This window comes from Hypanus sabinus, chromosome 19 (assembly GCF_030144855.1).
Source record: "Hypanus sabinus isolate sHypSab1 chromosome 19, sHypSab1.hap1, whole genome shotgun sequence".
Taxonomy (NCBI): domain Eukaryota; kingdom Metazoa; phylum Chordata; class Chondrichthyes; order Myliobatiformes; family Dasyatidae; genus Hypanus; species Hypanus sabinus.
Window position 1 is genome coordinate 39,486,409 of NC_082724.1, and position 12,964 is coordinate 39,499,372.

Here is a 12,964-nt window from a genome sequence, read left to right on the forward strand (position 1 = left end):
AGTACACACATATTGTGCCGATGTGTAAGCATTTGCAGAGCAACAGAGACAAACCATTTCATATTGGAAACAACTGGAAACAACTACGAGTTAATCTGTTATGAAATGCACACACATATACACACACACACGGACTTCAAAATTAAAAGCATTATGATATGCCTATGAAAGAGTTAATCCAGATTTTATTATTCATTTGGGACTTCCTCTTATTCTTGTGGCATAAGTAATTACACTACTAATATGCTTAACATACTTGCTGATGACAAACTTCAGACTCCCAACCACAAACATTGAGATATGGAACCTCAAAATATGTAGAAACTATAAATGTCAGAGGCATATTTAGCACTCTGCATAAAATGCATTGATGATATCACAAATTCCACACAATGATAAAATCCCAACTAAAATCTCATTCTACAATATTCAGACGACTGAATGATCACATTTCTTGTTATGGTCACAGATAATAACAAAGAAAGGCAGTTACTTCAACTGAACAGTAAAGAATGTAAAAAATGTCTGAAAATCCTGCTTGCATCATGTTTACAAACTTATTAGTTTAAATAGGATCAAACAGACTTCCTAGTTTAAATTTCAATAATACATGCAAAGCAAAAGAACCAAGATTACCTGGCAAACTTCGTATAGCAGTTTGTACTGTTCTTTTTTCTGCAGAGAGCACAAATTGCATCCCATGTTGGAAAAATTTGTGAGAAAGCCTTCCTCGTCCAGTCCTTTTTCTTAAAATGGTTCAGTTAACTGTCATTCATGTGGATGTCACTTCAAGTAACCTAGGTGAATCACGTCAGCTGAGACAAATTACACTGGTAGCAGAGATAGCCCAGGTCACAGAAAGCAACTGCCCCTTTCTCTCACTCTCTCAGTTGCTCTCTCTAACGCTTCCTCCTCTGCTTTAGTCAAGCTGCTGAATCGTGCTTCAGCGCACACTATATAGACCGCTGCTCATGCATATTAATCAGCCCTCATTGATTATTCATGACAAGTCATGATACAGGAGGTCATAATTGTTGACTATGATAGATGAAATTTCCCTAATTAAGAATCAACTGTTCTATTTTGGCAAAATATCATGACAAATATTAACACCTCTTATGTTTGAAGTCAAGCTTTCACCGGCTGTTACAAAGAAATGATAGGCTCCTCACTTGCATTCTTTATTATGACTGACTTTATTATGCTTCATCTGTACACAATTAAGAAAGGCAATTTATCCGAAAGCATATTTGTAACTGAGTGTTAATTACAAGGGGTATTTGACTTCCATATCATAAAAAACATAGTTGTTTTGCATACTGAACAATTTTGTTTTTACATAAATAACTTGTGAAATATTGTAGGAACTGTTTTTACTACAGCAATTCGTGCTTGTATCTTAATGTCTTGCATCATAGTTTTCCTGACCAGAGATAAGTGAGGGTCTCCAGACCATGAAAATCTTAGGATTCCTCAAACTGAGGAGACCTCCACTGCATAAGTGCACATTATGAAATGCCAATACATCAGTCTGTGCCTCAAAATCTAACTTAGTGGAATTATTCTACATAGAATTACAATCCTAATTAACCTTTTTGTTCAAAGCTCACTAGATTTCATTTTGGAAAAGGATTAAATATAAACAAAACCATCAGCTTATTCTAATAATTCTTTTGCATTAATTGGCACATATCTTGTTACTTAGCCTATTCACAAGTATCCATTGTGAATACTTATCAATGGATATAGCAGTGAACTTACTAAACTGAACAGTGTTCAGATACTGTAACTTGTAGGTTTAGAGTTTTGTGACATCCACTAGTCTAACAAGCTTTAGAAGGAAGAAAACATTCTAATTTGTCTTTAGCCAGGGAGAGTGTGGTAAACCATGCATATCTGTCTGGACATGCCCCTCTGCTGACTGCTCCTGTGGCTCCTCCCACAGACCCCGGTATAAAGGTGATTGTGTCTCTGCTTCTCCCACAGTCATCCAGCATGGACGTGCTCCATTTTACTGCTAATAAAAGCCTTTCAGTATTTACTCTACTTCCAGTCTTTTGAAGTTATTGATAGTTCATCAGGGAGATAATGCTTTTATGAAAAAAATAGCAAGCAGGAATGACGTGTTGAAAACAATAGTTCACATAACTGATATTGCAGTACTGTATGAGTGTCACATTTAATCCACAAGATCTCATGAATGCGAAAAATACTGTTCTGTATTTCCAATTTTACCATGTATTTCCTAATGCACTGATTCATTTGGGAGCCAATTGCACAGGTACAGCCTAGTCTTCATGAGAGCACAGATTATCACCCATGGTAAGCTAGTACATGTTTGGAGGCATTACTTTCAAGTACACCTCATTAAGGACTCCTACCATCTGCACCATGCTCTCCTCTCATTTCTCCCATCAGGAACTTGACATACAGGAGCCTGAAGATCCACACCTCAAAGTTCGGCTACAGCTTCTTTCCCACTGCCATCATGTGGCCGTGAGGAAGATCATTAAAGTTGCAGCGGGATCTAGATCAGCTGGAAAAAATAGGCTGAAAAATGGCAAATGGAATTTAATACAGACAAGTGTGAGGTGTTGCACTTTGGAAGATTCAGCCAGCTTAGGTCTTACACGGTGAGTGGTTTGGCACTAAGGCGTGTGACAGAACAGAGGGATCTGGGAATATCGATCCATAATTCCTTGAAGATGGCATCACAGGTAGATAGGGTCATAAAGAAAGTTTTTGGCCCATTGGCCTTCATAAAGCAATGTATTGAGTACAGGAGTTGGATGCTATGTTGAAATTGCATAAGAAGTTGGTGAGGCCCAACTTGGAGTATTGTGGTCAGTTTTTGTTACCTATGTGCAGGAAGGAATTCAAATAAGATTGAAAGAAGAGCAAAGAAAACTTACAAGGATGTTGCTGAGACCTGAGGACCTGAGTTATAAGGAAAGGTTGAGGAAGTTTGGACTTTATTCCCTAGAATGTAGAAGGTTGAGAGAATTTGATAGAGGTATACAAAGTTATGAGGGCATTGATAGGGAAAATGCAAGTAGACGTTTTCCACTGAAGTTGGGTGAGCCTCCAACTAGAGGCCATGGATTAAGGGTGAAAATTGAAATATTTCAGGAGAACTTGAGAGAAAACTTCTTCACTCAGATGGTGGTGAGAATGTGAAACGAACTACTAGCACAAGTGGGAGATGTGGGCTTGATTTCAGCACTTAAGAGAAATTTGGATAGGTATATGGATGGGAGGGGTATGGAGGGTTAACATCTTTGTGTAAGTGGTTGGGATTAGGCAGATTAATGTTTTGGCACAGACTAAATGGGCCAAATGGTCTATTTCTGTGCTATAGTGTTCTATAAGTTTATTTCAGGTCAAAGTGATGCGAGAAAAGGTCTGCTGCAATACACAGAGTGATGAGGGAACTCAGTGGCTCAGGCAGAATCTATGGAGGAAAATGGACAGTCGATATTTCAGGTTGAGACCCTTCATCAGGACTTGAAAGAGGGTAGATAGCCAGTAGAGAAAGGTGAGAGGAAGGGGTGGAAGAAGAGCTGGCAGTTAATAGGGGGATCTCGGTAAAAAGGGTAATAGGCAGGAAAGTGGCGTGGTGTTTGGGGGGGGGGGGGTGAGGTGGGGATGACATAAAAAATGGAAACTGATGTGTGGAAGTGACAAAAGCCTGAAGAAGATAATGGACTACAGCATAAAGGGAAAGAGGTGAAGAGGGGAGCTGAAGGAAGGGATGAGTGGTTGATGGCTAGATTGAGAAGATGGGAGAAAGAGAAGGGCAATGGGGGCAGTGGGATTAAATAAAAGGGGACAAAGGGGAATGGTTACCAGAAGTTAGAGAATCAACATTCATGCCATCAGGTTGGAGATTACCAAGGTGATAAATGAAATGCTCTTCCTCTGAACTGTGTCAAGCCTCATCTTACAAAGAAGAGAAAATCTGCAGATGCTGAAAATCCAAACAACACACACAAAATTCTGAAGGAACTCAGCAGGCCAGGCAGCAACTGTGGGAAAAGCTACAGTCAAGATTTTGAGCCAAGACCCTTTGACAGGACTGCCAAATCCTACTGAATTGTCAACTGTACATTTTTCCATAAATGATCCCTGGCCTGCTGAGTTCTTCCAGCATTTTGTGTGTGTTGCAAGCCTCATCTTGGCAGTAGAGGAGGCTGTGGACAAACATTTCAGGAGTGGAAGTGTAAACTGGAATTAGAATTAAAATGGCCGGACACTGGGAAATCCTAGTTGCTATGGCAGATAGAGTAAAGATACCTCAGCGATGCTAAACTCACTTTATACTTATGACTGTGAGGCTAAGCACAGCTCCAGTGTCATATCTATGTTTGCTGATGACACCACTATTGTTTGCTGAATCAAGGGTGGTGATGAATCAGCATACAGGAGTAAGATTGAAAATCTAGCCGAGTTGTGCCTCAACAACAACCTCTCAACGTCAACAAAATCAAGGAGACAATTATTGACTTCAGGAGGAGGAAACCAAAGGTCCATGAGCCAGTCCTCATCGGGGATCAGATGTGGACAGGGTCTGCAACGTTAAGTTCCTCAGTGTTGTTTTTTTTCCCCAGAGGATTTGTCCTGGGCCAAACACATGTGCCATTATGAAGAAAGTGATGCAGCACCTCTACTTTCTTAGAGGTTTGCTTAGATTTGGCATAGCATCTAAAACTTTGACAAACTTCAATAGATGTGTGGTAGAGAGGATATTGACTGGTTATATCACAGTCTGGTATGGAAACACCAATGCCCTTGTACAAAAAAGCCTGCAAAAAGTAGTGGATATGGCCCAGTCCATCATGGGTAAAGTACTCGAAGTGCTGCCACAAGAAAGCAGTAACCATCATCAAGGACCCCTACCATCTAGGCCAGGCTCCCTTCTCACTGCTGCCATCGGGAAGAAGGTACAGGAGCTTAAGAACTACACCACCAGGTTCAGGAACAGTTATTACCTCTCAAGTATCAAGCTCTTGAACCAGTGGGACAAACTTCACTTGCCCATCACTGAACTGCTCCCTAAGAAATTGACTCACTTTCAAGGACTCTTCAGTTTATGTTCTCATTATTGATTGCTGACCTTTCTCCTCTTCTTTTTGTATTTGCAGTTTGTTGTTCTTTTATGCACAGCGTTTGTTATCCACCTTGTTGGGACTGGTTTTTCATTGATTATATTGTATTTACTGAGATTACCTTTGTACTTGCTGACATATATGCACTTCGATAATAATTTAATTTGAACATTGAAGCGATCCCGCAATCTGCGTCGAGCTCACTGACATAGAGAAGGTCACAAGAGCACTTGATACATTAAAAGACACCAATGGATTCACAAGTGAAGGACTACCTCACCTGGAAGAACTGCTTAGGGCCCTGAATGGTGATGAGAGAGGTGCTGGAACATTTAGTGTGGTCGCAGGGTCTCCTTTCCCACAGATGCTGCCTGATTAGCATTTCCAACAGTTCCTTTTTTTTTCAGTGGCACAGTAGCATAGCAGTTAGTGTACAGTGCCAGCGACCTGGCTTTGACCTGTCGCTGTTTGTAAGGAGTCGTACACTCTTCTTGTGACTGTATGGATTTCCTCTGGGTGCTCTGGTGTACGAATTAGTAGGTGAATTGGTCACATGGGTATAATTGGACGATGTGGGTCCCTTGGGCAAGAAGGAATGGTTACCATGCTGTGTTTCTAAATCAAATAATAAATAAATATCCAGCATCTGTAGTTTACTTTTCACTGACTGAAGAATATAGATTCAGACTTATTATTTATCACATGCACATGGAAATATAGGAATAGGAGACATGGCCTAGTCAATTAGAAGGTTTTAGGATGGTCTGAGAGAGGGAATGTCCTAAACCATATCTGCTAGGAATGGGTTCAGAAACATGGTCAAAGGAGGCAGAGAACCAGAGAGTTAGTGGAGAGGAAGTTTGATAGATTAGATCGGATTAAAAGCTTCCAAACCTCTTAATTGTTTTTAGGAAGAACCAGCAGAATGACATGTCCCGTCTATTGTTCCACTATATAAATTTGATTTTGACACCACAAACTTGCAAAGCGTACCAATTACATACTTGTGAAGAAAATGTTCATTCTTGAATTGAAGGTGACACTTACTCTTCTTGAACATTGTCATAAATCAATATCTAACCTGGCTTTCAAAAACAAAATATTGTGGTATTGCTAAAAAAAAATCACTTTTCTCCCCTATGTGCATGTCATGCACGTCAAGGAGTCTGCTCCTACCTTTCTTGCTAAATTACAATGATGCCATTATTTGGCATTTCATAATGTGCAATGTCTGTATGTCAAAGAGTAAGTGTGTCAGTTGATGAGGAGCAATTTACATGCTGTTCTATTGTCACGCCTGCATTGTAAATCCTATAAAAGACTATTGCTTTGTATAAGAGAGGCGGGCATTGATGATGCTCATTAGTACGCACTCAGGGGACCTAATAATCTCATCTCTTGCCTTTAATTTTATGAAATTGCCTGGATTAAAGCCAAATCAACAGTATACAGAGAAAAGAATGCATCAGCATTCTTCAATGACATTGAGCAAGGATATTTATTTTGCAAAAGCCGTACATCAGAAACGTGGGAAGGCTGCCTGAGACTAGGATTTCATAATATACTGATAGTCATTGAATGACAGGGTGTGACGGGTGTTTCAAGTTTCCATCCTTACACCCACGTCACTAGTGATGGAAGCACTTGCTGCCAATAAAGGCATCCAGTAGAAATACCAATTAACAACCATGACTAATTAGTGCAGCACTTGCACAGATCTTTCAGCCTTTTTACATCACATCACAGAAACACCCACTGTAATTTCCTTGAGCCAGCCAAAACACTTGGCCAGCCATCTGACACAATTACCAGCAACTCTTTCAAAAATATTTGCATTGTGCTCATAGTCACTGGAATTTGTCTATTACCTTCACATCAAAGACAAACTCTGTCTGATTACTGACGATAACTGTATAGGAACCAACCACCATTTGACGTAACGTTGGACAATTTATCCATTCTTTCAAAGTAAACTACACATTCTAAATCATTTTAAGCCATACTGCAATTATACAAGGGTTTTAATGGCAAGAATATTTTCATTGTGAATTTAAGTTTAAAATAATGAAGCAGAGGATGATTAATGTTTATGATTTATCATTAAGCGTCATTAAGGAAACTGATGTTAAATACTATATGAAACCATATGCATTCCTTGCTCATTAATAGAGCAAAATTTAAATAACCAATAAAAATATAAATTCCATAAAGAGGACCCAGATCATTGAATACCTTGGTCAAAAAAACTTCATGCAACCTCATTTGGATAGACAGAGCCTGATTAGAGATTGTTAACATGGCTTTATATGTGGTAGGTCATGTCTAACCACCCTTCTGGAGTTTTTCCAAGGAGATTACTAGGAAAGATGGTGAAGGAAAGGCAGTGGAATTTGTCGAGATGGGCTTTAGCAAAACCTTTGACAAATTGTGCATGGGAGGCTGATTCACTCTCTTGGTATTCGTGATAAAGCAGTAAATTGGATTTAATACTGGCCTACCTGGAGAAGACAGAGGGTGGTAATAGATGGCTGCCTCTCTGTCTACAGGCCTGTGACTAGTGGTGTGTCACAGGGATCAATGCTGGGTCCATTGTTGTCTGTCTTCTATATCACTGACCTGGATGATCATGTGGTAAACTGGATCAGCAACTTTGCAGAAGTCTCCAAGACTGGAGTTATAGTGGACATCAAGGAAGGTTATCAAAGCTTGCAGCAGGATCTGCAGCAGCTGAAAAAATGGACTAAAAATGGCAGATAGAATTTAATACAGACAAGTGTGAGGTGTTGCCCTTTGGCAGAACAATCTAGGGTGGGATTACACAGTAGATGATAGGGCACTGAGGAGTGTGGTAGTGCAGAGGGTTTTGGGAATACAGATCCATAATTCCTTGAAAATGATATCACACATTGTAAGGAGAGCTCTTGGCACATTGGTCTTCATAAATCAGAGTAAAGAGTACAGGAGCTGAGTTAATATTGAAGTTGTATAAGTATTGGTGAGGTCAAATTTTTAGAATTGTGTGCAGTTCTGAATATCTACTTACAAGAAAGATATCAATAAGAATGAAAGAGTACAGAACATATTTACAAGGATGTTGCTGGGATTTGAGGATCTGAATTGTAGGGAAAGGTAGAAAAGTTTATGACTTCAGTCCCTGGAATGTAAGAGTCTAGGGGAGATTTGATAGAGGTATACAAAATTATGAGAGGCATAGATAAGGTTTTTTCACTGATTTTGGGTGAGACTAGAACTACAGATCATGTCATAGGTTAAGGTTGAAAGGTGAAACATTTAAGGGGAATCTAAGAGGGGGGTCTTCTTCACTCAGAGGGTGGTGCAAGTATGGAGTAAAGTGCCATCAGAAGTGATGGATTTGAGTTCAATTGCAACACTTAAGAGAAGTGTGGAGAGGATGGTATGGTGGGTTATGGTTCAGGTGGTTCCTAATGTGACTCAGCAGAATAACAGTTTGCCATGAGTTGCACAAGTTGAAGGGTCAATTTCTGTGCCATAGTGCTGTATGACTCTAACACCTTCCTAAGCTGTGAGTCATTTCATGTATGTTCATAAAAGTAACTATAACCATTGCCTAGTTCATTCTATTTGAGCCATTGTGAGTAATTTCCAATTTTGCCACCAGAGCACAGATCTGAAGGAGCTTGCCCATAATAGTTCCGACTGGTTTCAGTGAAGTGCACTCTGCCAAAGATTCATCCGGGTAGTAAAACTTGGACAGGATTCTATGTTCTTGAATGCATTGCAAAATTAGAATTTAGTAATAAAACATGATAGGATACAAAAATAAAATCTGTGGTCCAGAAATTCCACATATGTCTTGACAAAAGTTAAGTAAGTTGGGGCAGGATAGTCAGGTAACCCCTTCTTCTGTTGTATCAGATTACAAAGGTAAATCTATTTGTAATAACAGAGCAGGGATTATGACTCGAATAGCACAGTGGAGACATTCTGATAAAAGATAGTGCTCAAAGCAATAGGATAGGACTTCGGTAAATTAGACGAAAATTTACATCAGTTTAAAATAAGGAAAACAGAACACCTTCTCAAAAGCTTTCTTCCCTGGCTGCCAGGTCATCCTCAGTTCCATGGGGACTATTACTCTTGTTACAGTCTCATGGATATGTTACGAGATGTGGCAGTTAATTTATGAATATCTCCTTCCTTCATAAACCCTCCACAGCCCAATAAATGTTATAATCTAGTAGATATAGCATATACTGAAATTCCAACTTAGCTTACCATTTGGAATCTTGCCGTTCTTTCACTGCTCCATTATTCTATAACTTATGTCTTTATTTTGAGAAATAAAGTTTAATAAAAATGTGAACAGAAGTAAAAGCAAAATGATCTAAACTAGTAGTTAACTGTACTGGTTATTTTCCTTTGCTTTCTCTGCTTCTGTGCTAAATTATATAAAGTCTGCTGGCAGAAAATCATATCTTAAAGTCAAATTTGTTCATTTTTGTTTATGGTGAATTAAATTCAATGATACATTTCATTACTTTAAATTATACTTGTAAGCAAGCTCATTTTATGAATGAATAGAAAATCTTCAAAACTTTCATTAGACCACTCCCAGAAATAACAAACATTGTCCAGATTTCATTCCACATCAGAACTCAAATGAAAGAGTTTGGAGTACTGAAACTGTGTTCCACAACAGATGCACTTTCATCTCCTCCAGGATAGAAAATAGAGCAGCTGCCCAGGCCACACACAGCCACAGTGTACACTGAGTTTCAGCTTAAATAAAATGGCCAGATTTCTGCTGATAGGCTTGAACAACGGGCACCCATCATCTGTATTGCAAAGCTGCTATCCTCTTAACATTTCATATCAAACCATCCATTCAAGCACAGGAATCGGCCACTCTGCCAATCATTTCTGCTTTAAGGGCAGAATTGAAGGAGTGTTTCATTATTTAACCACTTATTTGGTTATCTACAAATATTAACAGCAACAATAATAGACATCCCTAACTGACCTTCAGCAAGCTACTAGGTATTATTGAAACAACAACACACACAAAATGCTGGTGGAACACAGCAGGCCAGGCAGCATCTATAGGGAGAAGCGCTGTCAGGACGAAGGGTCTTGGCCTGAAACGTCGACAGCGCTTCTCCCTATCGATGCTGCCTGGCCTGCAACGTTTTCCAGCATTTTGTGTGTGTTGTTGTTTGAATTTCCAGCATTTGCAGATTTCCTCAAGGTATTATTGAAAGTATTTTCACAGATATTTGCCAGCATAGATAAAAATTAGTTTTGGCAATGATTAACATATTCCCATCACCATGCAAATCATGTAACTAGTGCCAGGAAATTACTCCCGTCAGTGCCCACTTGCCAGAGAATATGGACCTTGGTTTAATTCTAAAGTAATATGGCTCTTGCAAAAGGTGGAAAATACAAACAATCTGGTGCAACACACACCACTGATACTCCTGCATAAGACCCAGAAGGAATTTCAAGGACAACACTGGGATTTCATGAACCAGTTTCCTTTAATAGCACAACGATATTTGGGTACTAAAGGAACATCTCACGTGTTCAGATCAATAGTGTGAGTGGAACCTTACAGTATTTTCTACTAAAATAATAACACACCGAAGAATAATTCCATGACGACAGATTTTTCCAAGAAATCTGATTCAGCAGCAGCAGAATGAGCACTGATGATGTCATAGCTTCTGCACTCCACTCCACCCTGTCCCAACTGGAAAATGGCTCCATATGCACCAGGGAACCATTTGTTGACTTCAGCTCAGTGCTTAATATGATCAGCCCTAAGAAGCTGGTGGCTGACCGTCCTTGTTGAGTCTCAACACCTCTCTCTGTAAATGCACCTTGCATTTCTTGACAGAAAGGCCGGTCAGTGTGTGTTGTCAGCAATGTCTCAATCTCCATCTAGCTGAGCACCAGCACCCCCGGGGCTGCATGCTTAGCCTGCTGCTGCTCACAGTGCTGACACATGACTACTGCTAGATCCAGCTCAAGCCAAATCATCAAGTTTGATGATGCCAGAACAGCGGCCGGCCTCGTCAGCAATGACCGTGAGACAGCAATTAGCGAGGAGGTAGAGTGGCTTGTAGAATGATGTGAGCTCAACAACTTGAGTCTCGATGTGGAGAAGACTAAAGAGAGGATTGCGGACTTTAGAAAGTTGCAGCCTGGCCACTCCTCACTGCACATAAACAGCTCCTCCATGGAAAGAGTTAGGAGCACCAAGTTTCTGGGAGTACACAACAGATTACCTCATCTGGTCCCTCAACACCACCTCCTCAGTGAAGTAAGTACAGCAAGTGTTTCCACTTCCTGAAGAAACTGAGTCGAGTGAGACTTTCTGTGGCCCCTCTCCAATTATAGGAGCACCACTGAGAGTGTCTTGACCAGCTGCATCACCATCTGGTACAGGAACTGCCCTACAAAGGATTGTGAGGACTGCTGAGAGGATCATTGGTGTCTCTCTTCTACCCATGAGATATTTATCAAGAGCGCTGCGTACACAGGGAGCTTAGCATTGCAAATATTTCTCCAGCCACCCCACAATCTCTTTGAACCCATACCATCACACAGGAGGTACCATAGTATTATGACAAGGCTGTTAGGATGGGAAACAGCTTCTTTCCCTTAGCTGTGCGACTACTGAACTCCCTACCATCACCCAGGTCTCATCACATAAGAAATGCCAGTAATGTTATACTCTTTACTTTTTACCTTGTGTCCCAAACGCATTGTATGCTAAACGTCAATCTTCTGGAATGAAAGTTATTATTGGTTAATTTATTTGTGGTAATACTTCTTTATGTGTTGTGTGTGAGTTGTATGTACTGTGTTGTGCACCTTAGTCCTGTTGTACCATTTGGCTGAATGACAATAAACTTGAACTTGAATCTGACTTGAAGAAAATCATAGAAGTCTAAAGATAATAGAGCTAACACAGCAAAACAATGGGCTCTGCTCATAAAGTCTGTAATTAGAGACAGTGGTGCATATACCAGCAAAAATAAATGTGAAGATCCAACAAAGAAATAGGTTTCCTAGAGATTTCTTGTCAAGAATTTTAAGTAGGGTAGACATGAATCCATAATGTTTTTACTGGACATTTTTACAGTTAAGAATATTTTGTGATAATCAAAGCTGCGAACCAGAAGGACAAGTTTACTCAGATTTAATTTTAAAAAGATGACACTTATTCTGCATTACAAAATAAAACCCTCATCAATTTAACAACACACTTAGTGAAGTGCTTGTGATGTGAATATTAAATTGTTCCAATAGATCTTTTATGATTCCTAAATTTATATTTACTGCCTAGTCTAGTAGCACAAATAAATCAAAAGCTAACACATCTGTGCCTGTGACTCAGACTCGAGTACACAATCTTGTTGACATTTCAACATGATACCGAGGAAGGATGAACTGTCAGAGATGCTCTTGTTCAGATGGAACATTAAGCAGAGGTCCCTCTTGTATAAAAAGAGTCACATGACCTGAGATACAAAGTACTGAGAATTTCTCCTGATGCTTTGGACAACGTTTACCATTACATCAGTGTTAGCAATAAGCAGTAACACCTCCACTCACTATCTCACCCTTCCATATCCACCACCACTTCTTTATCCCTTCCTGTCAGAGTGCCCTCACGTACAGGCACTCCTATGCTTAGCATCATTTTACAGAAATGCAATCAATCTATATTAATAAGTTATCTTATATATTTACTGTTATTGTGTTTTTAGTATTGTGTTCTCTTTGCGCTGCATCAGATCCGGAGCAACAATTATTTTGTTCTCCTTTACACTTGTCCACTGGAAATGACATTAAACTATCTCGAATCTTGA

General features: G+C 39.7%; 1 protein-coding gene across 13 annotated transcripts in view; it reads right to left on the bottom strand.

Moving 5' to 3' along the window:
- Nucleotides 1–12,964, bottom strand: part of pdzrn3b (PDZ domain containing RING finger 3b) — a 256,148-nt gene that overhangs the window by 94,309 nt on the left and 148,875 nt on the right. For 2 of the 13 annotated variants that reach the window (XM_059944354.1, XM_059944353.1), the window contains exon 1: nucleotides 637–717. The exons of the other annotated variants lie outside the window; for them this stretch is intronic. In XM_059944354.1, coding sequence (XP_059800337.1) covers nucleotides 637–702 — 66 coding nt within the window. In that variant the 5' untranslated portion in view covers nucleotides 703–717. Of the gene's footprint in view, nucleotides 1–636; nucleotides 718–12,964 lie in introns of those variants that run through there. 13 annotated transcript variants of the gene reach the window in all.